At 34.0% G+C, this 27500-nt stretch overlaps 1 protein-coding gene across 1 annotated transcript in view; it reads left to right on the top strand.

The window, feature by feature from the left end:
• Positions 1-25668, top strand: part of LOC137638335 (putative per-hexamer repeat protein 5) — a 95084-nt gene extending 69416 nt beyond the window's left edge. The window contains exons 3-5 of the mRNA XM_068370387.1: positions 22907-23044; positions 23306-23542; positions 24788-25668. Coding sequence (XP_068226488.1) covers positions 22907-23044; positions 23306-23542; positions 24788-25668 — 1256 coding nt within the window. The remainder of the gene's footprint in view (positions 1-22906; positions 23045-23305; positions 23543-24787) is intronic.
• Positions 25669-27500: the final 1832 nt, after the last annotated feature.

The following is a 27500-nucleotide window of genomic DNA, read 5'->3' as shown; positions in this document are numbered from 1 at the left end:
CAGCATGAGGAAGGGCAGTGAATGGTGGAATGAAGGAGTGAAGGTAAAAGTGGAAGAGAAAAAGAGGGCTTTTGAAGAATGGCTGCAGAGTAATAGTGAAGAGAAGTATGAAAGATATAGAGAGAAGAATGTTTAAGTAAAGCACAAGGTAAGTGAGGCAAAGAGGGCAGCTGACCTGAGGTGGGGTCAGGGATTGGGTCATTCATATGAAGAGAATAAGAAGAAGTTTTGGAAAGAAGTGAAGAGAGTAAGGAAGGCTGGTTCAAGAATTGAAGAGACAGTGAAAGATGGAAATGGAAGGTTGTTAAAAGGAGAGGAGGCAAGGAAAAGATGGGCGGAATATTTTGAAAGTTTACTGAATGTTGAGGATAAGAGGGAGGCAGATGTAATTGCTGTTGCAGGTGTTGAGGTGCCGGTGATGGGAGATGAGAATGAGAGAGAGATTACAAGAGAGGAAGTGAGGAGAGCACTAGATGAAACGAGAGTAGGATAAGCATCTGGTATGGATGGTGTGAGAGCTAAGATGTTGAAGGAAAGGGGTGTGACTGTACTTGAATGGTTGGTGAGATTGTTTAATATGTGTTTTGTGTTGTCAATGGTACCAGTAGATTGGGTTAGTGCGTGTATTGTACCACTATATAAGGGTAAGGGAGATGTGCATGAGTGTTGTAATTCAAGGGATATTAGTTTGTTGAGTGTAGTTGGAAAAGTGTATGGTAGAGTATTGATTAATAAGATTAAGGATAAAACAGAGAATGCAATCTTAGAAGTACAGTGTGGTTTTAGAAGAGGTAGGGGTTGTATGAATCAGATTTTTACAGTTAAGCAGATATGCCAGAAATATTTAGCAAAAGGTAAGGTGCATGTTGCATTTAGGGATCTGGAGAAAGCGTATGATAGACTTGATAGGGAGGCAATGTGGAATATGATGAGGTTATATGGAATTGGTGGAAGGTTGTTGCAAGCAGTGAAAAGTTTCCACAAAGGCAGTAAAGGATGTGTTAGGATAGGAAATGAAGTGAGCGATTGGTTTCCAGTGAGAGTGGGGCTGAGACAGGGATGTGTGATGTTGCTGTGGTTGTTTAACTTGTATGTTGATGGAGTGGTGAGAGAGGTGAATGCTCGAGTGTTCGGACGAGGATTGAAACTGGTAGACGAGAATGACCATGAATGGGAGGGAAATCAGTTGTTGTTTGCAGATGATACTGTACTGGTTGCAGACGCGGAAGAGAAGCTTGGCCGATTAATGGCAGAATTTGGAAGGGTGTGTGAGAGAAGGAAGTTGAGAGTTAATATGGGTAAGACTAAGGTTATGAGATGTACGAGACGGGAAGGTGGTGCGAGGTTGAATGTCATGTTGAATGGAGAGTTATTTGAGGATATGAATCAGTTCAAGTACTTGGAGTCTGTTGTTGCAGCAAATGGTGGAGTGGAAGCAGATGTACGCGAAAGAGTGAATGAAGGATGCAAAGTGTTTGGGGCAGTTAAGGGAGTAGTAAAAAATAGAGGGTTGGACATGAAAGCAAAGAGAGTTCTGTATGAGAAAGTGATTGTACCGACTGTGATGTATGGAATGGAGTTGTGGGGAATGAAAGTGACGGAGAGACAGAAATTGAATGTGTTTGAGATGAAGTGTCTAAGGAGTATGGCTGGTGTATTTCGAGTAGATAGGGTTAGGAACGAAGTAGTGAGGTCGAGAACGGGTGTAAGAAATGAGTTAGCAGCTAGAGTGGATATGAATGTGTTGAGGTGGTTTGGCCATGTTGTGAGAATGGAAAATGGCTGTCTGCTAAAGGTAATGAATGCATGAGTTGATGGGAGAAGTACAAGAGAAAGGCCAAGGTTTGGGTCAATGGATGGAGGGAAGGAAGCTCTGGGTGATAGGAGGATAGATGGGAGAGAGGCAAGAGAGCGTGCTAGAAATAGGAATGAATGTTGAGCGATTGTGACGCAGTTCTAGTAGGCCCTGGTGCTTCCTCCGGTGCCTTAGATGACCGCGGAGGTAGCAGCAGTAGGGTATTCAGCGTTATGAAGTTTCATCTGTGGTGGATAACGGGGGAAGGTGGGCTGTGGCACCTTAGCAGTACCAACCGAACTCGGTTGAGTCCTTTGTCAGGCTGGGAGGAACGTAGAGAGGAGAGGTCCCCTTTTTTGTTTCATTTGTTTGATGTTGGCTACCCCCCAAAATTGGGGGGAGTGCCTTGGTATATGTATGTGTATGTAGTATAGTACGCACATGGGGAAGTCCTAAATATGTCTTTAATTTTATTTCTTACAAATAAATCGATTTTTGTATTTCTTTAGAAAAAATCAGGAGTTTTTTCCATCGTGCATTTCACACATAAAACTCATTGGAAGCGTGTTGAATCTTCTACATCCACAACATAATAATTCACCACTATCTTACACACCCGTATACTTCTTTTCTAATAGTCCTCAAAGTAACCATCAAGGCCTTTCTCTCCTCCTAGCAGATATGAATTATATACTCTATTCACTAACCTATTGTCGTTCATGCTTTCCAAATAACTCAATGACCTCAAAATACTCTGATCCTTTTACCATATTTAAAAATCCCTGTATCTCTTACTGTATCACTGATTCATATATCATTTATACCATGCAAAAAGTTCACCTCAACTGCTTCAACTTTTGATCTTTCATTTGTATACAACATCCTCACTTCAATTTCATAAACAAGAGTTGGATCAACAACCTCTTCACACATTCCCCCCTTGGTCTTTACATATAACTCAAATCTCTTATCAATATTTCGTACAGATCTTGCTATGTTTTTTGCTTTTTTTTCTCAATTACACTTATTGCTTATATTTACATTAAGCCTTCAACACTTACATAGAGTTTTAAGTTTTTTCTCCATATTTTGCAGTTTCTTTTCATTGGCCTCAGTCAGCACTGTATTATAAGTAAACGTCAGCCATTCTGCATCACATTCATAACTTATTTATTACTCCAGAGCTTTGGACCTACAACCAATGTCTATTCTCTGACCTCCTGCATCACTCCATTCATAGCGAAATTGAACACCCAAAGGGATATTACAAATCCTTGTCTCAGGCCCAATTTCCCACTATATCAGTCACTCTCTTGCCTACGTATCCTAAAATACTTCACTTCCATTCTAAAGAAAATGTTAATTGCTCTCTAGAACCTATTACCAACATTATACATTCTTAGTGCCCTTCACATTGCCTCTCTATCATAAGCTTTTCTTAAGTCCATTTATGGCAAATCAAGCTACATTCACTTTCTTTCAGATTTCATGCATAACTTTCATATCCCTATAAATGTATCCCCAAAAAACTTTGTTGTCTAATCATAGGCTGTTATTGCCATTATGAATTCGTTAGTCACCCGATTTACTTTTCTAATCAAAATCCTACCATACACCTTCTTTGGTATACTAAGTTGCCTTTATCACTTTATCTCTATCCATAGAAAAATTAGTATTCCATCGTTTCCTTTGGGATATTTCATTAGGACAAATGTACTATCTCCCACATTCTAGAGTGTCTTGCTTGTAACCCCATTAATTTCTGGAGTCTTCACTTCTTGTACCTTCTAATTGTCTTCCTTAACATCCTCAATAATGAATTAAACAAGCATTCTTAGCCTTATACTAATCCTTTCAAGCCTTGCACCACTCACCTTGGCCTCTCTTTTTCTTCAATATTCAACAAATCTTCAAAATACTCACTCTCAGCCCTGGAGAGACTTCATGTTCGACAGCATCTCTGAGATCCACTTGGTCATTATTGTTTCTCTCTCCATGTACTTCCTAGTAGTTATTTTTTTTTTTTCATTTGAAATTTTCCTGGAAGTTCCTAGTCTCCTTCTCCTGTCTATGCTTGTTTTCTCCTTCAAATTATTCTTGACTACCTTATCCATTCTATTGCATGAACGCTTCTGCTCTTCTATTATGTAACGGCACCTTGGATAGTCCCACATTTTCCTTCCCCATACATTTTATCTCTTCATTCTCCCACTATTTGAATGACCTCTTCCTACCCTCTTATTTCCAGAAGCATTTCATGTTGACTTCATAATCCTTTCATGGAATTTAACAAAATTCAACATCTAGTACTTTCCCCTCTCTCTATTCAACACTAACCTACACTTCACCATTTCGCCTTAAGTTCTGAGCAATTACTGTTTATTTAACCAGCAATATTTGATCATATCTACGTACATCAGCTGCTCGCCTTCCCTCAACAGCGACCATATATGCATTTATACACGTACACACATTATATATATATATATATATATATATATATATATATATATATATATATATATGTAATAGTTAGAATAGTAATATTACATGTTTAAAACAAATGACGTAATATGTCATGTTGGTTGGAAGAGCTAACCCTGAGATTTGCTGTAGTCATTCAAATTGTAAACAGGATGTATAATGCAAAGACCGCAAATTGACATTCTTTCTTAACGTCAACACATTGTCTCCTCGTGTGAAAGTTTGTGACGTCACCGGATGCAGGTGTCTTCCGATTCCGTCACTTGGCTAAATTAAAGCAAGCATACGATATTTGTGATATCGGTAATTTATTCAGTTCATATCTAAACTTCACCAGAATTGGTCATGTGGACCAACACAGCTTCCTCCAGTGATGGAGATGTTTAACTCTGTTGTTTATTAAAAATAAAACTTAAAAACCATTAAGATGTATTCAGTAAACCATTTAAATACATCTGAAAACAACTCATACTCAAATGTGTGCTTAAGACAGTAGCACACCAATAAATGGTGGCAGCGGTTAAACTCTAAGACAGCGGTTAAACTCTAAGACAGCGATTAAACTCTAAGAATTAGAGAAATATCTTCAAGACTTCAAAATAAATAGCTGTAAAACCAGAGAAATATCTTCAAGACTTCAACATAAAAGCTGTAAAACCAGAGAATGATCTTCAAGACTTCAAAAATAAAAGCTGTAATACCTGATAAAGATCTTCAAGAACTCAAAACTATCTACAAGAATCTACAATTTTGACTAAGTCCAACGGACAAGCTAACATCAACATATGTTAGTATACAACTTGAATCTTCAATCAACATCCTAGGAAACCCAAGGACTGGCGTTCAACAATTGCAAGACATATCCAGGAAGAACTACATTCAACAAGAAACTAGGACGAGACATCGCTAACAAAACATCAAGAGAGAGAGAGAGAGAGAGAGGACGTGTCGACTTCATATAAAGCTAAGTACAGAGATTTTGTATTCATTTCAGTTTGGGCAGTGAAGTGTAGTTATCACAAGTCGTTAGTCAATTATTACTGGGGTGAGTGAATTCCTAAACTTTGTTATAAGAAACTCCGAATTCTCATTTAGAATTTTTCTTTCTTTGTGCTAATTCCTTTTTCTTTCATAAACTCTTGGGGGGAAATGTATTGGGATTAGTAACATTGTTGGGGGAATTTTATTATACATATGCGTTTACGCAGTGGGTGTCTGTACTCATATAGATATTTTGATAGGATTGAAAGGGGTCAAAGAGATAGAAAAAAAAAATACAGCAGTCATGGCTCCTCCTGTCAGCCCTACCCCTGGACCTAGTGGTGTAGGCCAGGCTAATCCTCCTCCAATTGTGACGCTTGTAAATGCCAGGTCAGCAATCCTTCCTTTTCAAGGCCGTGTCAACGGGTTCTTGCCACAAAATGTGGAGTCATGGATTTCATCCGTTGATGCCCATTTAAATGCCAAACAAATCGTAGATCCTTTTGTACAATTACAAGAAGCTAAAAGTTTTATAGATTTTTCTAAGGGGGATGCGAGTGCGTATTTAAGAGGTGTTTCATTTCAGGAAGCAGTTACTTGGGATGATTTCAAAGTTAGGTTACGTGCGATTTATGGGGGTGAGGAAGCTTTGGATGTAGTGTTAACGTTACGAAATACACTTAATCAAGCCACTATGAATCGGCTTAATGTTGTTGAGAGAGCAGCTCTCATAGCTGATAGGCTTAACGAATATCAGGACATTTTAGGTAATTCCACTTGGGTTACTAACGATAATATCTCCGTGAAAGATTTTTTACGATTAATGTATTTAACTTGCATGACACTTATGTTGCCTGAAGCTTTAGTGCGGTGCTTTGATAAGAAGTTAATGCCTGCAAGTACGGAATTGGATGTCTATAAACAGATAAAGAAACACATGTCCAAGTGTCCAGATCTCGATCCCGTGTTAACTCAAGTTTTTGCTAAGAATGAAACAAAACCACAAACAGTGAACGTAATTAACAATCCAGTAGCGGGAGTGACGTGTTACAACTGCAAACGTCAAGGTCACATAAGCGCAGACTGTAGAACGAAATTTTGTTCAGTTCACAACACAGCATCACATTCTTATAGTCAATGTTACGCGCGTAAGACACAACAATATCCTAGAAATACACAGTCAATTCCACAGTCAGTTCCATATGGAAATAAAAAGAAAAATCCTCATTTTAACAATAAGAAGAAACAACAAAATGTCAATGCAGTTCAGAGTCCGAAACAAACAAACACTTCTTCAAATATCGCTGAGCCTGGGCCGTCAAACCAGACCTCGCAAAGTCAGCCTAATTTTCAGAATGTGCAGAGCAAAGCAAATACCACATAGTTAACTCTAGAGGGGAAGAGAGTGATGTTGGGTCAAGGTCATTTATGTCAACATCAATAGTATTGAATAATCAATTTAATGTTTTATCAGATAATTGTGAGACAATAGATTTTCCTATGAAACACACGGCCGAATTAAGTAAAACAGTGCATGCTCCCGTAGATTTGCAACGAATTCATACAATAATAAGCCAAAATGAGTTACGGCCAACCTTATATGCTGTAAATTTAGAACACAAATCCTTTACGTTATTTTTTGACTCTGGTAGTCCACGTAATATTATGGATTTGAAGACGCATCATTTGTTGTTTTCGAACTTTCCGATTGAAAAATCAGGAATCAGACTTTCAGGTATAGGAAATAATGAATTAAACGTCATAGGCATAACTCATATTCAGTTCAGAGTCGGTAATCGCACGTTTGCCGATACATTTGTTGTTGTGAAAAACATTAATATGTATCCAGCTGTAATTATAGGATACCCATCTATGGGAAATCAAAACATTATCTTAGCCCCTGCCAAGCACGGCGTGTATATCAAAGGGAAATTCTATAAGTCTTATGATACTTTAAAGTCAGTTTTGGATAAAAAGGAGACGACAAATGTAACCGTAACGTACGTTGAAGAACCAATAACTTGTCTCACTAATAAAGAAATAATATACGCGACCCAGCAGAATTCTTGTTTACCCGTAATATCATCTTGCACGCAATATATCGAACCAAACATACCTTCGAATTTAATAGTGCAAATAAAGAAAACACTACCGGGATCTGAAATATTAATCCTTTCCGATACTTTGAAAACTAACGGATTGTCTGTCACACAAGCTATTTATACAGTAGGCTCACATCAGCAATGTAATATCGAAGTCTGTAATCATTTAAATAACACTTTAGTAATTCACAAAAATCAACATATCTTGGATGTAGAAGTTTATAAACATCGTATTCTTACCGTTGCTGAAATCAATCACTCTCAATCAGTTGCGGATGAATCCCTTTTGCGATCTATTAAAAATAAAATCAGTAAGGACATTCAAGACGAAGAAATTCAGCAGAAAATTTTTGAACTTTTAACTAAATATACAGATGTCTTTTCCACTACGGATGGATCCTTAGGAAAAACAGATGTGATCGAGCATCAAATAAGGTTAAAAGACAAGAAAAAAATTATATATGTACCCTCGTACAGACTCCCTATGAAATTCCAGAATGAAATAAATGATGAAGTAGGTAAAATGTTAGAGGAAGGAGTCATTAGAAAATCAAATAGCCCTTATAATTTTCCTTTAATAGTTGTACCGAAAAAAGATCGAACATGGCGTATCTGCGTCGACTTTCGTCGTCTAAACGAGGAAACGATCCCTGATCAATTCCCAGTGCCATGTACTGACGATATTTTGTCTTTGTTAGGTCAGAATAAATATTTTACCAGTTTGGACTTACTTAAAGGCTTTCACCAGATATCATTAGAAGAAGATAATATCCCATACACAGCCTTCAGCACAGCCAGGGGACATTATGAATTTTTACGGATGCCTTTTGGTTTACGTTGTGCTCCTATAACATTTACAAGAATGATTAACATAGTGTTTGGAGACTTGTTAGGGGATATATTGCATGCCTATATGGATGATCTTGTAATCTTTTCCAACACCTTAGAAGAACATCTACGTAAGTTAGAACTAGTACTACAGAGATTAAGACAACATAACTTAAGGGTAAAGATTAGTAAGTGTGAGTTTTTCAAAACAGAATTAATATATTTGGGTTTCATGGTGTCAAGCCAAGGTCTTAAAGTAGTCCATGATAAGGTGTCGGCTATACGTAATTTTCCCATACCTACTAATGCCAAGGGAATACAGCAATTTCTGGGTTGTAGTGGATATTACAGGCGTTTTATACGCAACTATTCAATAATAGCCGCTCCTTTAACTGATCTTACGAAGAAGGGCGTAGATTTCATATGGTCTGAGCAACATCAACAGGCGTTTAATACTTTGAAAGATGAACTGTGTAGTTCTCCTATCTTAAAATTTCCTGACTTCGGTAAGGAATTCTTCATTGCAACAGACGCCTCAGACTTAGGAGTAGGAGGGGTATTGCTTCAGCAATATGATAAACAGTTTTTCCCGATAGCTTTCTATTCTCGAAAATTGAGAACTTCCGAAAGTAAGTATGCAGTAATAGACAAGGAAGGACTAGCTATTGTTAATTCGCTAGTGCATTTTAAGTTCATAATTTACGGTTATCCCGTTAAGGTTCTTACTGACCATAAACCACTAACAGAGTTCTTTAAAGGCTTCAATCACAGCCCTAAACGAACTCGGTGGCATTTAATCATTCAAGATTTTGGCGCAAGAATCGGGTATTTACCTGGGAAAGCAAATATCATTGCCGATGCATTATCACGCAACCCCGTGTCATCTTGCACGGAGTCTTTAGCTGAATTAATAGATATATCAACATCCATGCCTATTGTAAAAACAATATCTGAACAAGAAGATTTAGGCTGGAGTGCTGAATTGTTACAGACTGAGCAAAGAAAAGATCAGAAAATAGAAACAATTATAAATGCTTTGAAAGGCAATCATAAAGAAAAAGAATATATAAAGTATAAGCAGCAGAATTATATAATCAAAGATAATATTCTGTGTAGGACTGTGACAAGGAAAACCCGCAATACACCACATGTAACTAACGACCAGGTAGTAGTACCAATCTCACTTATTTCCACTGTCCTGAATTGGTTGCATTCAAATCCATTACATGGACACCCTGGGTTCTCATTAATGTCACAGAAAGCCAAATCATTGTTTTATTGGCATACAATGCTTACAGATATAAAAAGACACATAGCTAATTGTCGCACATGTCAGGAAAACAAAGGGCATACGAAAACACCTGTCAGCTTAGGACCTTATCCTGTTCCCAATCAACCCTTTGAAAGAATACATTTAGATTTGTTAACAGGATTTTACGAGTCAGACAGAGGAAATAAGCACCTCTTAGTAATTATAGATGCTTTAACTCGATATACAGAACTAATAGCGCTTAAAACTTAAACTGCGATTGAATGGGCTAGGAAGTTTTACGAGTGTTACATTTGTAAACATGGAATTCCACACATGATAATCTCAGACTCGGGTGGTGAATTTAATAATCACTTTCTTACCTCATTGTGTGAATTCCTCAAAATAAAGAAGATTAATACCATGATATATCACCCAGAGTCGAATGGGCTAGTGGAAAGAGCAAATAGGAAGATATTAAATATATTGAGGGTAACACTAGGGGGATCAGACCCCAACTGGGATATTGCAATACCGGCGGCACTGAGTACTCTGAATCATTCATATCATATATCAATTAAAATGTCACCGCATGAAGCATTGTATGGTACCCCAGTTAGAACACCTTTCCATGTATTAACGCCTACAACTAATCTATCAAATCCTTTAAAAGAATGTATAAATGCAAGTATAAGTCGATATGATATCCTTCGAAAGAATTTAGAAGAATCACAAATCATAATGAAAAGGAATCATGATAAAATAGCGAAACCAACTAAAACATATAACGTGGGTGATAACATCTATATTCAAATCAATGTCAGAAAAGGGCTCAACTATAAACTAACACCTAAGTTTGAAGGCCCATTTAACATTTTGGAAACATTAACGGCCAATAGGTTTAGAATTCAAAACGTAGCCCAACCCACGGATGAGAGAATAGTACCATTGTCTCACATAAGAAATTAAAAAGAAAAGAGAGGAAAAGAGGTGAGGAAAAATTTTATTTTGTGTGACTAAAAGTTTTCTTTTTAATACAGGAGTAATTACACATATTTTTTCTCGTTACAGGTTTCCAAGATGAATTTTTTGTTGTTGGGAGTGATATTGTTCGCTCAGACATTTTTCTCGTATGGGATGAGTTCTAAGACTAAGAATATATATTTTAAATATGGCAATATAGTTGAAAGACAAGAAGACATTTTTATTACATCAACCAACGTAATTGTCGAAGTGCATATGCAAGCAATTTTTCTTCAAGAGAATGATGTCACTAGCTTAAGAACCGCCATTTCAAGGTTTTCTGCATCATTGGATGAGTTGCATAGGAGACATTTTCATTTGACTACTAAGAGTTTGCTTGGATCAACATTAAAAGTTGCAGAGATGCTATCTGATGACTTGAAAAATAAGACTGGCGAGACAGGATCTTTGGCTTATGACCTTTTGATGTGGACTGTAGGACACGAACATAAAGAAAGACGGAATCCGTTCATTTATGCTGCATTAAGCATCTTTGGGTCTGTTGCAAGTTTAGGTTTAGGACTTTCCAATCGTCTTAAAATTAGTAATCAAAATAAGAAAATTGAGTTCTTGACTCATAAAGATGAATTGATTATGTCAGAACTAAGGGATCAGTTAGCTTCAATCAATAAAATTATGGATTTGTTAAATGAACATTCAGATAATATCGTTCAAATTATGGAAGTACAGGATTTGTTGGCAACATTAACGTATTATGTTTCAAAGATAGATCACATACATAACAGAATTGCACATTTCATTGAGAAATCCAAGGAATATGTAGAAGCTATCACGTTAGCAACTAAAGGTGTATTGTCGCCCCATTTGTTGCCTATACGTTACTTAAAATTAGTTCTGGAGAACGGAAGGGATAAACTAGGCTATGTTCCTTTGTTAGACGAACATAGGTTAGAATTTTATTACAGCCTAATTACAGTAAACGTAGATAATAACAAGATTAGGATTACAATTCCCTTTGATTCTTCTGATGCCTGGCAATCTTACAGGATATCACCATTTCCGACTTTCATGACGAATCACTCAAATCCAGTAATATCCAGTTTGACAGGACACGTATTGATTTCCCCAGACAAGGAAACATATACGGTCATTAAAGACTTAAATCAATTAACTCACTGTTCAGACGCAATGGATAGAAAAATATGTACAGCTGACTCATTTGAATTCCGTAAAAACTTAATGGATTCATGCGAGTTAGGTATAGTGCTAGACGGTGCTCTCTCCCATACAAGTGAAAATTGTCTGGATAAGCTTTATCCCTTTGACAATAAAGAATTCAATTGCAGACTAAATAATGGCTCGTGGATACGATACGACAAGGACGGCTTCAATGTATCATGCCCTGACGGATCCACATCCTTCAACCACATCTTCGTCGCAGCAGATGGCTGTATCGGGACTTCCCCGAATTCCATGGTGACTGGTCTACGGACAATCATCAGAGAACGAGCCTACTTCGCGAACTTCACGTGGACATCTACAATGCCAGCACTTCCTCTCCCTTACAACGGCCGTGTGGCAAAGCAGTTGATGAAACTTACCGAAAAGGACCACCTGTCACCGACTTATGAAGAAATTCTTCACCCCATAATACTGGCTAGTTTGTGTGTCACGGCGATGATATTTATCGCCGTGAACATCCTTGTTTGGCGTAGGTTACGGCACAGCAAGCAGCTACAAAGGAACGAGTTGCATAGCCCTGACAATACCCCCTACCTGATCCAGTTCAAAGCTGTATGAGTGGCCACCTCATTCGCTAAGGGAGTAATTTGTCGGGAAGATGTTTGTATGAAAAGCTGATTAGTACGCTAGTAATATGTAATTAAAGAAATTCTCTACATTTGCATTGTTAAAAATACATTTAAAAACAACATTTAAAAAAATAAATAAAATAAAAAAGGATATAAATCATTTTTTCTCTCGGCATCTAATAAAAGTATATAAGCCGGAATGTTAAAAAAAGAAAAGAGAAAAAAAAAATATATAATAAAATATATAACAGAATCTATGGGCATCTAATAAAATATATCAGCCCTATATATAAATATATATATATATATATGTACGAAACTGTGGTACGTGTACGTACCAGGAATTCGTGTTTGTGCACTAAAAATTGAGTATCTTGTTTCTGACAAAGGTAACAATTATTCTTTATCAAGTTACCGAATCATTTGTAAGTCAGAATTTATTTTGTTTTTTGGTACCATGTAATCATTTGCTAGCAATGTACCATATATATGATCTTGGTTTTATCATGCATTTTTCTTTTTGCTTTGGTAATATCTTTTTTGTATGCATTATTGTTATTATTTTTTAATGTGCCTATTTGGACATTCGTCCTCAGTTGATTATGGCTAAATGTTAAACAAAGAATAATACGTATGTCCAGTCACACCTAATAACCATGTTTCGGCTTGTTGTTAAATTTTTGTATAAAAATTGAGATAGCTGGCCGAGCTTATGTAATAGTTAGAATAGTAATATTACATGTTTAAAACAAATGACGTAATATGTCATGTTGGTTGGAAGAGCTAACCCTGAGATTTGCTGTAGTCATTCAAATTGTAAACAGGATGTATAATGCAAAGACAGCAAATTGACATTCTTTCTTAACGTCAACACATTGTCTCCTCGTGTGAAAGTTTGTGACGTCACCGGATGCAGGTGTCTTCCGATTCCGTCACTTGGCTAAATTAAAGCAAGCATACGATATTTGTGATATCGGTAATTTATTCAGTTCATATCTAAACTTCACCAGAATTGGTCATGTGGACCAACACAGCTTCCTCCAGTGATGGAGATGTTTAACTCTGTTGTTTATTAGAAATAAAACTTAAAAACCATTAAGATGTATTCAGTAAACCATTTAAATACATCTGAAAACAACTCATACTCAAATGTGTGCTTAAGACAGTAGCACACCAATATATATATATATATATATATATATATATATATATATATATATATATATATATATATATATACATATATATATATATATATACATGATAGCGTTAGAAGAATGATAGATCAGAGTGTCATGATATAGTATGGTTATGCAATATTAATGAAAGATGACAGGCTTGAATGTATAGGGAGATGGAGAGAGAGAGTAATCTTTAGAAAAAGCTGCAGATGTACCGTGAAAAACGCAATTTAGAGGAAGATTTTCAATAATAAGGAAGCGTGAGAGTGCATACAGCATGGAAGTGAATGGCTAAGTGTATTTAGGGTTCTTCGAAGTACTTCTGAGGAGTCTTATATATATATATATATATATATATATATATATATATATATATATATATATATATATATATATATATATATATATATATATATATATATATATATATGGGAATGAATCCACTAATATTGAGGGAGTTTTCTTCCTGAAATAAATATTGGAAGTAACTTTTGAATTGTTGCCTATTTCTGTAGCCAACGTCAGTTTAAGGTAATAGCTCAATATATATATATATATATATATATATATATATATATATGTATATATATATGTATATATATTTATATATATATATATATATATATATATATATACATATATATATGTATATATATATATATCTATATTACACATACACACACACATATATATACATATATATATATATATATATATATATATATATATATATATATATATATACATATACTCATATATATGTACTGTATATGTAAATCTAGATACACACATACACACACGCACACACATATATTTATATATGTATATATGTATATGTATATCTAGATAGACACACACATGCATATATATATACACACACACACACACACACATATATATATATACATCTCTCTCTCTCTCTCTCTCTCTCTCTCTCTCTCTCTCTCTCTCTCTCTCTATATATATATATATATATATATATATATATATATATATATATATATATATAATACTTAGATTAGTGATGGTAGGACACTTTATTCTGATCGCTAACATCAAACAAACCTAGCATGGGTGGCCCTCACTAGTATAGTTTTGCTGATAATAGCGATGCATAAACCTTTTCACTATGTTAACACCACTCAGAAAGTATACACACACATGTATTATATATATACATATATATATATCTATATATATATATACATACATACATACATATATATATATATATATATATATATATGTATGTATATATATATATATATATATATATATATATATATATATATATATATATACACACTTTAATGCAAAGGTCTGAAGCCAAGAAAAAGGCTAAGAGATATTGTTGTTTTAGTCCAGCAACATCAATCAATTTGTAAAGATACTTATATAATGTTAAATCCTACACACTCCTAACCTACAGTGCATAACCTATTCAAAAATTATATAATACAATGGTGTTATGAAATATAATAACAAAAAGAAATTTAGTTCGAACATTAGCAAATTGGCCAAATTGAATTGCAATTTTAAGAATAGATAATTTGAAAAGATGGTACATAATATTTGGAAATACTTATGAGACTAAGGCACAATTTCTGGTCAAATTTAGTGAGATGGATGCTGCTGCTTCTTCCTCACAAGATCAGAAATTCTAGGATTGAAGGATAACAGCGCACAGCGCAAGTAATTTTCTACATTAAGTCGGTTGCGCTGTTTTGGTTTCAGAACAACAAGAGCTGAAAATCCTGCTTCTCAAAGATAAGTAGAAGAAAAGGGAAGAATCACACGAAGTGCTTCTTCACCAACTTTTGGGTACATGGGGAGATATTTCACACAAAACTCTTCTAACTTCATTGTTTCAAAGTCCCTTTTCGCGCTCGAGTCACATTTCAAATCGATTTTATTATTCTATTAAACAAGTAATTTCGAGCAGATGATTTCACGCCCCCCTTGTATCGTCCTCATGCCCCCCTAGTGGGGCGCGCCCCCCAGTTTGGGAACCACTGCTCCAAGGGAACATAAAACTTTATATTCACAGTGGTTGAAGCTATTTGTGAAGCTTTCACAAATGATGAACTTTATCAAAGATGATTTCCCTTTCAGCGCCTAAATAATTATTCTTCAAAAGAACCCAACTAACATTTATAATCTTCAAAATCTTATTACTTATATTCATCTAATGATTATCTATACCATATCTGTCCAATTCTCTTTTATTAATGCACACAATCCATGGAACACCAAGACAGGAAATAACAAAGAAATATGATGTTTTTTTTACCATATTTACGTACGTGTTAAGAAACTCAAAATTTTACTGTTAAATAAAGCACAATAAAAGAAAAAAAATGTATTAACTTTAATAAGTAACAAAAACAATATTTCATAACGTACTTTAATTCCAAAATTAAAAGAAAAAAGGCTTTCTCAATTAGCTTATTTAGACCTCGAAAAAGAATAAAATTAAATATGCTGAAAGCAACAAAAAATAAATCAGACATAAACCAGAAATTATTTTTTGTTTTTTTCATCAGGGTAAATATATAAAAAGGACATCACGTTTTCTAGTTATAAAAACATGTGTCAGAATAATCACAGCATGAATTATAAAGGTCTTTTCCACGAACTTGGGAAAGAATGCTTCATCAACATTAATGCAACATACTTGTGATTTGCAAAAATAAAACATGAAAGGCCTTATTCATGGTACATAATAATGTGAATTAACATCACTCATATTCCATTATAATCCCACTGCATTTTGTTTTAATTAAGATTAATGATTTTTAAGGTGATTATATATATACAGCATATATATATATATATATATATATATATATATACATATATATATATGCATATATATATAAATATATATATATATATATATATATATATATATATGCTGTATATATCTTTATATATATATATATATATATATATATATATATATATATATACATACATACATACATACATATATATATATATATATATATATATATATATATATATATATATATATATATACACCCCTTTCTGACTGAGGATACTTTAACGTGGTGAAAGGGTTTGTGTACCGCCATGATCAGCAAAGTTTTACTAGTCAGAACTACCGTGTGAGTGTGTGATTTTGTCTGCAATGTTTATATAAAAATGTATTCAATACACTATTTCGCTGATAAAGATTCTTTTCTCTATAAAATAAAATAAAAACATTAGTTACTTTCCAAAGGACATAGAAATGCCAATAGTTCAACAGAGCAATGGTTATGGGAAATGTTATTTTTTGGAAATCTTCCATCTTTAAAGTACTACAAAGGGACTGATGATATCATAAAAAAAAAAAAAAAAATTGCATAGACTGTATGCCCTCCAGCATAGATAACTGGGATCACACAATAAGTGAAGCTCTTAATCCCCATTATTTTCTTCCCGAATGAAGAGCAATAAAAGTTTGACCATCTTCAGCCATTAGATTGAGAGCTTCCTAGGTCTACTGGACTGTGATAGTTCCTCTTGTAGAGCCTTAGCTATCTTAGACACTTGGATAGTCACCTGCTCTGTAAGAAGACTCTCAGGTGAAAATGAGTGATTCAAAAGCATCTAATGAACTATTCTGGCTTCAAGGTTTATACCACTTAGACAGTCAGGGAGTGACAAGCATCCGAGCCATAGCTGATGTAAAAGAAAGCACGTGGGCTTGCCCAGCTCGTGCATAGGCATAGTCATTGAGCATGTGCTTCACAAATTTTGGGGCAAATACTGTTTTTCATTGGTCACCCTAACCAGACTCACTTAATATGATCAATAGAGCCTAGGTATAACTTCAAAAAATGAAATCAGCCCAGTTTGATGAAAATGTTTGGCAAATTTCAGTGGCTTTTGCATACAATGGCTGGTCAAATGTAACCGGTGAAACACCCAAATTGTACATCTGTAATATATAAATATTACTTGTTTAAAACACATGACCTACAGGTCACTGTGGAAGTAAGAGAAGTGTGAGAAATGCCATAGTCATATCATAAGCAGGATGAGAATGCCAAACCTCAGCAATGTAACTTTTTTCATGAAGAATAAACACAACCAAGCCCGTGAGAAAGAAGTTGTCTATGAGAACGGAACAAGTACCTTCCGGTATTAATGTTGTGTTTACTATAAATCTTTAAGTGCTGAGATAACTATATAAACTTTAACGTGAATATGGATATTTGTGGCAGTTCACTTTGAGATGTCATACGGAATGGTCATCCGACCAAACCATCTATACTCCTGTGATGGAGATGTTAATACTGTTTTTAAAGAATAAACTATTATAAAGTTAACTTACTTAGACTTTACTTGAAGATGTAACATACCAAATCTAATCTATAACACATTGAAGATGACATTTGAAGAGAACCCAAATGTGTGTTAACAACAGTAGCACACCAATACATCTCTGTCAGTTTTTGTGCATAACAAAAGGCTGTGTAAATGGTATCCAGTTGGCTTGGGTTGTGGTTTATGAACAAGTAGTACTTCAATGCCGCTTACATCAAACTCTCCCTGTGTAATTACTGATGAGGTGGAACCATTCCAACGAAGGACACTCCAGCTGGGACATTACGCAAAACGTTCCTATCCTAAAAACAAGATAATGCACTTTACATAAATAATTACTTGGAAATGAGGCTCATAAGCAGTTTAATATAGATGAGAGATGACGAGATCTAGCTTAGTCTGAAAACATACGTAAAAAGAGTTAGATGATAGATATAGATAATACTATAACGGCGCTCTGTACTCACAGATATTCATTATTAGAGGCAAAAACTCACCAACATACATACACACCCACCCACCCACCCACACACACACACACACACACACACAAACACACACACACACACACACACATATATATATATATATATATATATATATATATATATATATATATATATATATATATATATAATCCATATGAATATATATTTCCCTTCCTTCGAGAGAATAAATCACTATAACAACTATTTAAAATTTTTGAATTGTGAATTAATTTCAATTTCGTCAGATAATATGCAAAGTAAAAGCACCATGATGGGGCTTTGATTAAGATTCCGTCTTTTCCTTTTCGTTTTTGCGATCTAATGTCAACATTCTCTACCACTCTGGGTGCTTTTTTCTTCTTTTTTTTTCTTTATTTAAGAATAATGCTTCTCTTTCGAAAAATCTATATTCGTCTTATTAAGAACAACCTCCTTTTGCTTGGAAAGACCAGCAGTCTTCCATTTTTTTTTTTATTAAAGCGGAATATTTTCCTAACGAAGCAGTAGTTTTTTCCTATCAAAATGTTCTTTAAGGAATTCCGTTCATTTTGCCTAATTAAAACAATCATACCTCTTGCCAAACATGAATAAAACTCCTTTCTGCATAAAAGAAAAAATATATATTTTCTACCAAAGCTATTTTTACAAAAAAGTATAAAATACATTTTATATCAAATCAAGAAATTGATATTATTTCATCTAATCACTACAGTATATATTTTTTTTTCAGACGACGCTTTTGTTCTACCTAATAAAGTTCTCCTACTTCTTACACTCTGATCTTCATTTCTTACCGAATGTTTTTTTTTTTTTTTCTGCGCCAACAAAACTTACTTCCCAAAAGCTTTCTCACGTGAGAAAACATATCTCCAACATAAACAACATTTTTATCCGAAAAGCAATATAGTTATATCTCCAAACTTAGCCCATTTCATGCTTCGGGAAAGAACTTTATCTATAAACCGAAAGCTCCTTTCTTTATGAAAATACTCTTCTTATTACCCTGGGAAAACCTTTATTCCCCCAAGAAACTAAACAAACACTTTTACCAATAATCCCATTTCATCTCCCACAATAAAAAGGCCTTTGCCACCTCCAATAAAACTTTTTTTCCTCCCCTAACGAAAACCCTTTCCTCCCTTAATCAAACTCCTTTCTTCCCATATCATAACTCCTTATTTTCCCCTGACAAAACTCCCCTGTTTCCCTCAACATAATCCCCTATCACATCCCTAACAAAATTCTTCACCCTTCTTAAACAAAATTCCTTCCTTCCCCCCTACAAATACCTCTTTATTACCTTAAGATAATCCCTCTCTTTCCCTAATATAATCCTTTTTCTTGGTCCAACGCAAGGTCCTTTCCCCTTCAAAAGAAAAACATTTTACCCTTGGAGCGACTTTTCTGTTCCGATGAAGAACTCCTGTCGAGATTGTGTCATATCAAGAAGTTACGGTCATTATCAAGGAGAAACTCATTCAAAACTCTTAAAAAAATGTCAAACTTCGTCCACGTCAAGAAGTTCCTAAAGCTCAAATAATGCTCCCTTTGAAACGCAAAATGGCTGATGAGCGGATAAAAGAAAATTTGTAATTACAATATCAGAGAAGCTATTTTCTCCATGAGAATATATAGCTTTGAAGTAGTCGTTGCTAGAAGAAAAACTAGCACATTATTTACATCACATTTTATTCTCTCTAGACTGATATATATAAGGGTATTGAGTTACTCTATTTCACTGTCCATTCGTCAATTCTGTAGCTGAGGAAAATATTGTATTCTTAATGTCCCTCAAGTTCTTACAGTCTTTGAGTTTTTCTTAAGACTTTTGCCATGGCCAACCAGGGTCGAAAGATATCTGCTTACTGATTTCTCTATTTTTGAGCAAAATATGTGTAAAATTAGAAATACGTGGCATTAACTCTATAAGAAGAATGCCGTCTGGGAACTGGCGTACAAATAAGCATGGCTTCGAAATCCGGATATTTCCTGATCTAAGGTTTCCCTCCTACCTTTATGTTAAACCAGTTTCCCTTTGTTGATATCAAAATACCTTTGACTGAAGGTGAAAATCTAGCTTTGACTTCATTAGCAGTACTTGTATATGTACGTTAAAATTCTTACGGTTTTTACAAAATAATGTTACTTTTGGTAAATGACTGAAATTACAACGTCTCAAATCAGATTTTCAGTGCATTCGTCTGCTCCCTCATACATCAAGTGACAGGTAATGTTACTTGTCTTTCAACAGGAAGGAAAAAACTCTTTCCACCTGCAAACAATTTATTCTGCAATTCAATAACATCCTACCACTGATATTAAAAATTCATTTAACCCCATCATTTCATTTTTTAATCTAACAATTAATTTCTGATGGGTTGATATAGTCACCTGTTAATTTCAAATGAATAAATAATTATCCGATTGTTTTTCTTTTAACCTTATCGCCAACTTTCAACCGCTCTCTCTCTCTCTCTCTCTCTCTCTCTCTCTCTCTCTCTCTCTCTCTCTCTCTCCCCGCCAGAAAACTGCCTTAATTTCCCCGCTGAATTTTCGCTTTCTTTTTCGACGTCTATTTTTGTTCGTTCCCCGTTTTTGCCAATACATTTTGCTTATTGTTCCCCTCACATGGCCATTGTTCCCCCCTTTTTCCCAGTTCACTCTCGGTTATTTTCATTAAATGGCTTTTCTGTCCCATGTTGCATCTCTTTGACCTCCTATTGGAAAATGCTCCAATTTTTAATTTCTTCCTCACTCACAAACATATATATACATATATATACCTACACACATACATACATATATATATATCTATATATTTATATATATACATATATATATATATATATATATATATATATATATATATACAGTATATATATAAATATATACATATACATATATACATATATAAATATATACATATATATATACATATATACACACACATATATATATATATATACATGTGTGTATATATATATATATATATATATATATATATATATATATATATATATATATATATATATATATATATATATATATGTATATATATAATATATATACATATTTATACACAATATATATATGTATATATATATATATATATATATATATATATATATACATTTTAGATGCGCCGATACCAATTTGGAGGATGATACCGATACTGATGCTGATACTGATACCCAATTTTTTTCTAGATCGGTACTGATAGGGATACTTGAGAAATAACCTATACCGATATCGATACTTGAGAAATAACTGATACCTATACTGATACTGGAGAAATAACCAAAACCAATACCGATACTAGAGAAATAACCAATACCGATACCGATACTTGAGAAATAACTGATACCTATACTGATACTGGAGAAATAACCAATACCGATACCGATACTAGAGAAATAACTAATACCTATACTTGAAAAATAACTGATACCGATACTGATAGTTGAGAAATAATTGATACCGATACCGATACTAGAAAAATAACTAATATCGATACTGATACTAGAGAAATAACCGATACCGATATTGATACTTTAGAAATAACTGATACCGATACCGATACTAGAGAAATAACTGATACTGATACTGGTACTAAAGAAATAACCAATAGCAATACCGCTACTAGAGAAATAACTGATACCGATACTGATACTAAAGAAATAGCCAATACCGATACCGTTACCAGAGAAATAATTGATATCGATACCAATACTAGATAAATGACTGATACCAATATCGATACTTGAGAAATAACTGATACCGATACCGATACTTGAGAAATAACTGATACCGATACCAATACTAGAGAAATAACTGATACCGATACCGATGCTAGAGAAATAACAGATACCGATTCTGATACTTGAGAAATAACTGATACCGATACTGATACTAGAGCATTAACCAATACCGATACCAATACTACAGAAATAACCAATACCGATATCGATACTAGAGAAATAACTGGTACTAATTCTAGAAAAATAACCGATACACATACCGATACTTGAGAAATAACTGATACCGATGCCGATACGAGAGAAATAACCAATTCCGATGCAGATACTAAAGAAATAACCAATACCGATACCAATACTAGAGAAATAACTGATACCGATACCGATGCTAGAGAAATAACTAATACCGATTCTGATACTTGAGAAATAACTGATACCGATACTGATACTAGAGCATTAACCAATACCGATACCAATACTACAGAAATAACCAATACCGATACCGATACTAGAGAAATAACTGGTACTAATACTAGAGAAATAACCGATACGCATACCGATACTTGAGAAATAATTGATACCGATGCCGATACGAGAGAAATAACCAATTCCGATACAGATACTAAAGAAATAACCAATACCGATACCGATACTAGAGAAATAACCAATACCGATATAGATACTAGAGAAATATCTGATACCGATTCTGATACTTGAGAAATAACTGATACCGATACTGATACTAGAGAATTAACCAATACCGATACCAATACTACAGAAATAACCAATACCGATACCGATACTAGAGAAATAATTGGTACTAATACTGGAGAAATAACCGATACGCATACCGATACTTGAGAAATAACTGATACCGATGCCGATACGAGAGAAATAACCAATTCCGATACAGATACTAAAGAAATAACCAATACCAATACCGATACTAGAGAAATAACCAATACCGATATAGATACTAGAGAAATAACCAATACCGATACCGCTACTAGAGAAATAACTGATACCGATACTGATACTAGAGAAATAACTGGTACAGATACTGATACTAAAGAAATAACTGATACCATTACCAATACTAGAGAAATAACCAATTCCGATACCCATACTAGAGAAATAACCAATACCGATACTGATGCTAGAGAAATAACCGATATCGATACCGATACTTGATAAATAACTGATACCAATACCAATACTAGAGAAATAACTGATACGGATATCGATACTGGAGAAATAACCGATATTAATACCGATACTTGAGAAATAACCGATACTCATACTGACATTTCAGAAATAACTGATACCGATGCCGATACAAGAGAAATAACCAATACTAATACCGATACTAAAGAAACAACTGACATTGATACCAATACTAAAGAAATAACCAGTACTGATACCAGTAATAGAAAAATAACTGATACCAATACAGATGCTAGAAAAATAACTGATACCGATACCAATACTAGAGAAATAACTCATACCGATACCAATACTAAAGAAATAATTGACACCCATACGGATATTTGTGAAATAACTGATACCGATACCGATACCAGAGAAATAACTGATACCGATACCGATACTAGAGAAATAACCAATAACGATACCGATACTAAAGATATAACTATACTGATACCGATGCTACAGAAATAATTGATACCGATACCAATACAAGAGAAATAACTGATACTGATACTGATACAAGAGAAATAACCAATACCGATACTGATACTAGAGAAATAATTGATACCGATACCGATACTAAAGGAATAACCAATACCGATACTAATACTAAAAAATAACTGATACCGATATTGATACTAGCGAAATAACTGATACCGATACCAATACTAGAAAAATAACTGATACCGATACCGCTACCAGAGAAATAACTGATACCGATATCGATACTTGAGAAATAACTGATACCGATACCAATACTAGAGAAATAACTGATACGGATACCGATACTAGGGAAATAACCAATATTAATACCGATACTTGAGAAATAACTGATACTCATACTGACATTAGAGAAATAACTGATACCGATGCCGATACAAGAGAAATAACCAATACGAATACCGATACTAGAGAAACAACTGATATTGATACCGATACTAAAGAAATAACCAGTACTGATACCAGTAATAGAAAAATAACTGATACCGATACCGATACTAGAGAAATAACCAATAACGATACCGATACTAAAGATATAACTATACCGATACCGATACTACAGAAATAATTGATACCAATACCAATACAAGAGAAATAACTGATACTGATACTGATACAAGAGAAATAACCAATACCGATACCGATACTAGAGAAATAATTGATACCGACACCGATACTAAAGAAATAACCAATACCGATACTAATACTAAAAAAATAACTGATACCGATATCGATACTAATGAAATAACTGATACCAATACTAATACTAGAGAAATAACTGATACCGATACCGCTACTAGAGAAATAACTGATACCGATACCGATACTTGAGAAATAACTGATACCGATACCAATACTAGAGAAATAACTGATACTGGTTCTCATACTTGAGAAATAATTGATACCAATACCGATACTAGAGAAATAACCAATACCGATACCAATACTACAGAAATAACCAATACCAATACTGATACTAGACAAATAATTGGTACTAATACTAGAGAAATATCCGATACGCATACCGATACTTGAGCAATAACTGATACCGATGTCAATACTAGAGAAATAACCAATACCGATATAGATACTAGAGAAATAACCAATACCGATACCGATACTAGAGAAATAACTGATACTGATACAGGTACTAGACAAATAACTGATACAGATTCCGATACTAGAGAAACAATCAATACGGATACCGATACTAGAGAAATAACTGATTCCGGTACCGATACTAGAGAAATAACCAATACCAATACCGATACTAGAGAAATAACCAATACCGATACCGATACTAGAGAAATAACTAATTCCGATACCGATACTAGAGAAATAACCAATTCCAATACTGATACTAGAGAAATAACCAATACCGATACCAATTATAGAGAAATAATTGATACCGATACAGATACTAAAGAAATAATCAATACCGATACCGATACTAGAGAAATAATTGATACCGATACAGATAATAAAGAAATAACCAATACCGATACAGATACTAAAGAAATAACCAATACCAATACCGATACTAGAGAAATAACCAATACCAATACCGATACTAGAGAAATAACCAATACCGATACAGATACTAGAGAAATAACCAATACTGATACCGATACTAAAGAAATAACTGATACTGATACAGGTACTAGAAAAATAACTGATACAGATACCGATACTAGAGAAATAACCAATACCGATACCGATACTAGAGAAATAACCAAAACCAATACCGATACTAGAGAAATAACCAATACCGATACCGATACTAGAGAAATAACCAAAACCAATACCGATACTAGAAAAATAACCAATATGGATTTTGATATTAGAGAAATAACTGATTCCGATACCGATACTAGAGAAATAACTAATACTAGTGCTGGGCGTATCAATACCCAAGTATCGATACTTCCAATATCAACACAGTATCGGAAGTATCGATATAAATGTTAAAGTATCGATACTTTTAGTACTTTGAGAAAATCGACAATCTGTGTAAAAGTACAATAAACATTTCCCATTATAAATATGTTTTCAACCTACGACGTGGGTCTCAGCTCACAGGTGTTGTTTATTGCAAACATAACTTTTACTTTTCAATTCGTTATTTACACACGTAAATAATTTTGGGATCTGCATTAAGATTAATGTAAATTTCTTTGCATCCTGAAGAAAAGGTAACAAATATTTGTTAGTTTTAAATTATAAATATCTTTCCATACATATATATACTTACAAAATTATATTTCCTTTATATTATATCGTTTCTTTATCATAAATATATATCAAATAAAAAGTACTCATATTAACCGATACTGGCCGTGGAAGTACTTGGTATCGATACTCGATACTTCGATACTGGGAAAATTATTACTTGGTATCGTATCGAAAGGAAATCACTGGTATCGCCCAGCACTAACTAATACCAATACCAATACTAGAGAAATAACCAATACCAATACCGATACTAGATAAATAACCAATCCCGATACCGATACTTGAGAAATAACTGATACTGATACCGATACTAGGAAAATAACCAAAATAGATACAGCTACTAGAGAAATAACCAATACCAATAAAGATACTAGAGAAATAATCAATATCGATACTGATATTAGAGAAATAACCGGTACTTTAGAAATTCTTTCTGATGATTGCAATAAGAGTATGATATTGATTTGATAACTGAGTTTTTAATCTCTTCATTGTGTGCAATGCAGTGTATGAGGCATTATTAGGCCTATTCAGGAAACTGAACAGTCCAAGCACTTTGTGATATCTGTTCGACATGAAAACAGTGTTTTAAAGATTTTATTTTTGTGTGAAACATGTTAAACTATGGCTATATCCATGGCAGTGACACAATTTGATCATAAATCTAATGCCTTTCCCCATATGATTTTTTTTTTTTTATTACTGAATATCATAATATCAGTTCAACCAGATCACATAACTAGAAAAAATAGCTGTTCATAAATAAAGTAAAGCAATGAATTATTTACATTTGAGCATTTAGTCTAAGCGTGAGGATCTAAAATGTTAGCTTTGACTGAAAAAAAAAAAAATTAACAGGTTTCCATTTTTAACGCTCAGTCTTAGCAAATTTCTCCCTAATAGTGTTATGTTCTATACACCATGCTTTGTCTTTTAGTCAAGATTTAGGGACAGTTGTCTGCATGAATTCTAGTACACACACATGTTGGAGCAAAGTAGAACTTTAGAATGAATACCGAAATTCTTATGGGGATTGTACAAGGAATCACCAGTAATATTAAACTATTTTATTTAGAAAAGTCCATATTTTAGTTATTGAAATTTTAACTATTCTATTCAAAACCCAAAGTTAGTCCCGTTAAGTGGTAGGACTCAATTAGTAATAGGTAAGAGATATCATTTTCGCTAGAATGAATTAACATCCATTGCCCGTTGAGTAGAAATAAATGAGGCAAAATTAGCAATTTCACTTCCACCTCCCTCCCCAGTCCATATTCGAGGATAGGATAGTTTGTCGAGTAACTGTACAGATAATTATTGGTTTACATAACTTATTATCATAATATTGATGTTTTATCGGGTTGATTATGTAGTATAGAAATAAAAATAATTCGTAAATAAACAAATAATTCTGGAAATCTATAATGAGAGAGAGAGAGAGAGAGAGAGAGAGAGAGAGAGAGAGAGAGAGAGAGAGAGAGAGAGAGTGATAATTATAATACATTAGTCACATCACTTGCATGAACTAGTTTCCGAGTTACCTTATCGGGTACTTATCATTATCGTTT

The sequence above is a fragment of the Palaemon carinicauda genome, chromosome 1 (assembly GCF_036898095.1).
Source record: "Palaemon carinicauda isolate YSFRI2023 chromosome 1, ASM3689809v2, whole genome shotgun sequence".
NCBI classification, from domain to species: domain Eukaryota; kingdom Metazoa; phylum Arthropoda; class Malacostraca; order Decapoda; family Palaemonidae; genus Palaemon; species Palaemon carinicauda.
This window is presented reverse-complemented; position numbering and strand designations above follow the sequence as displayed.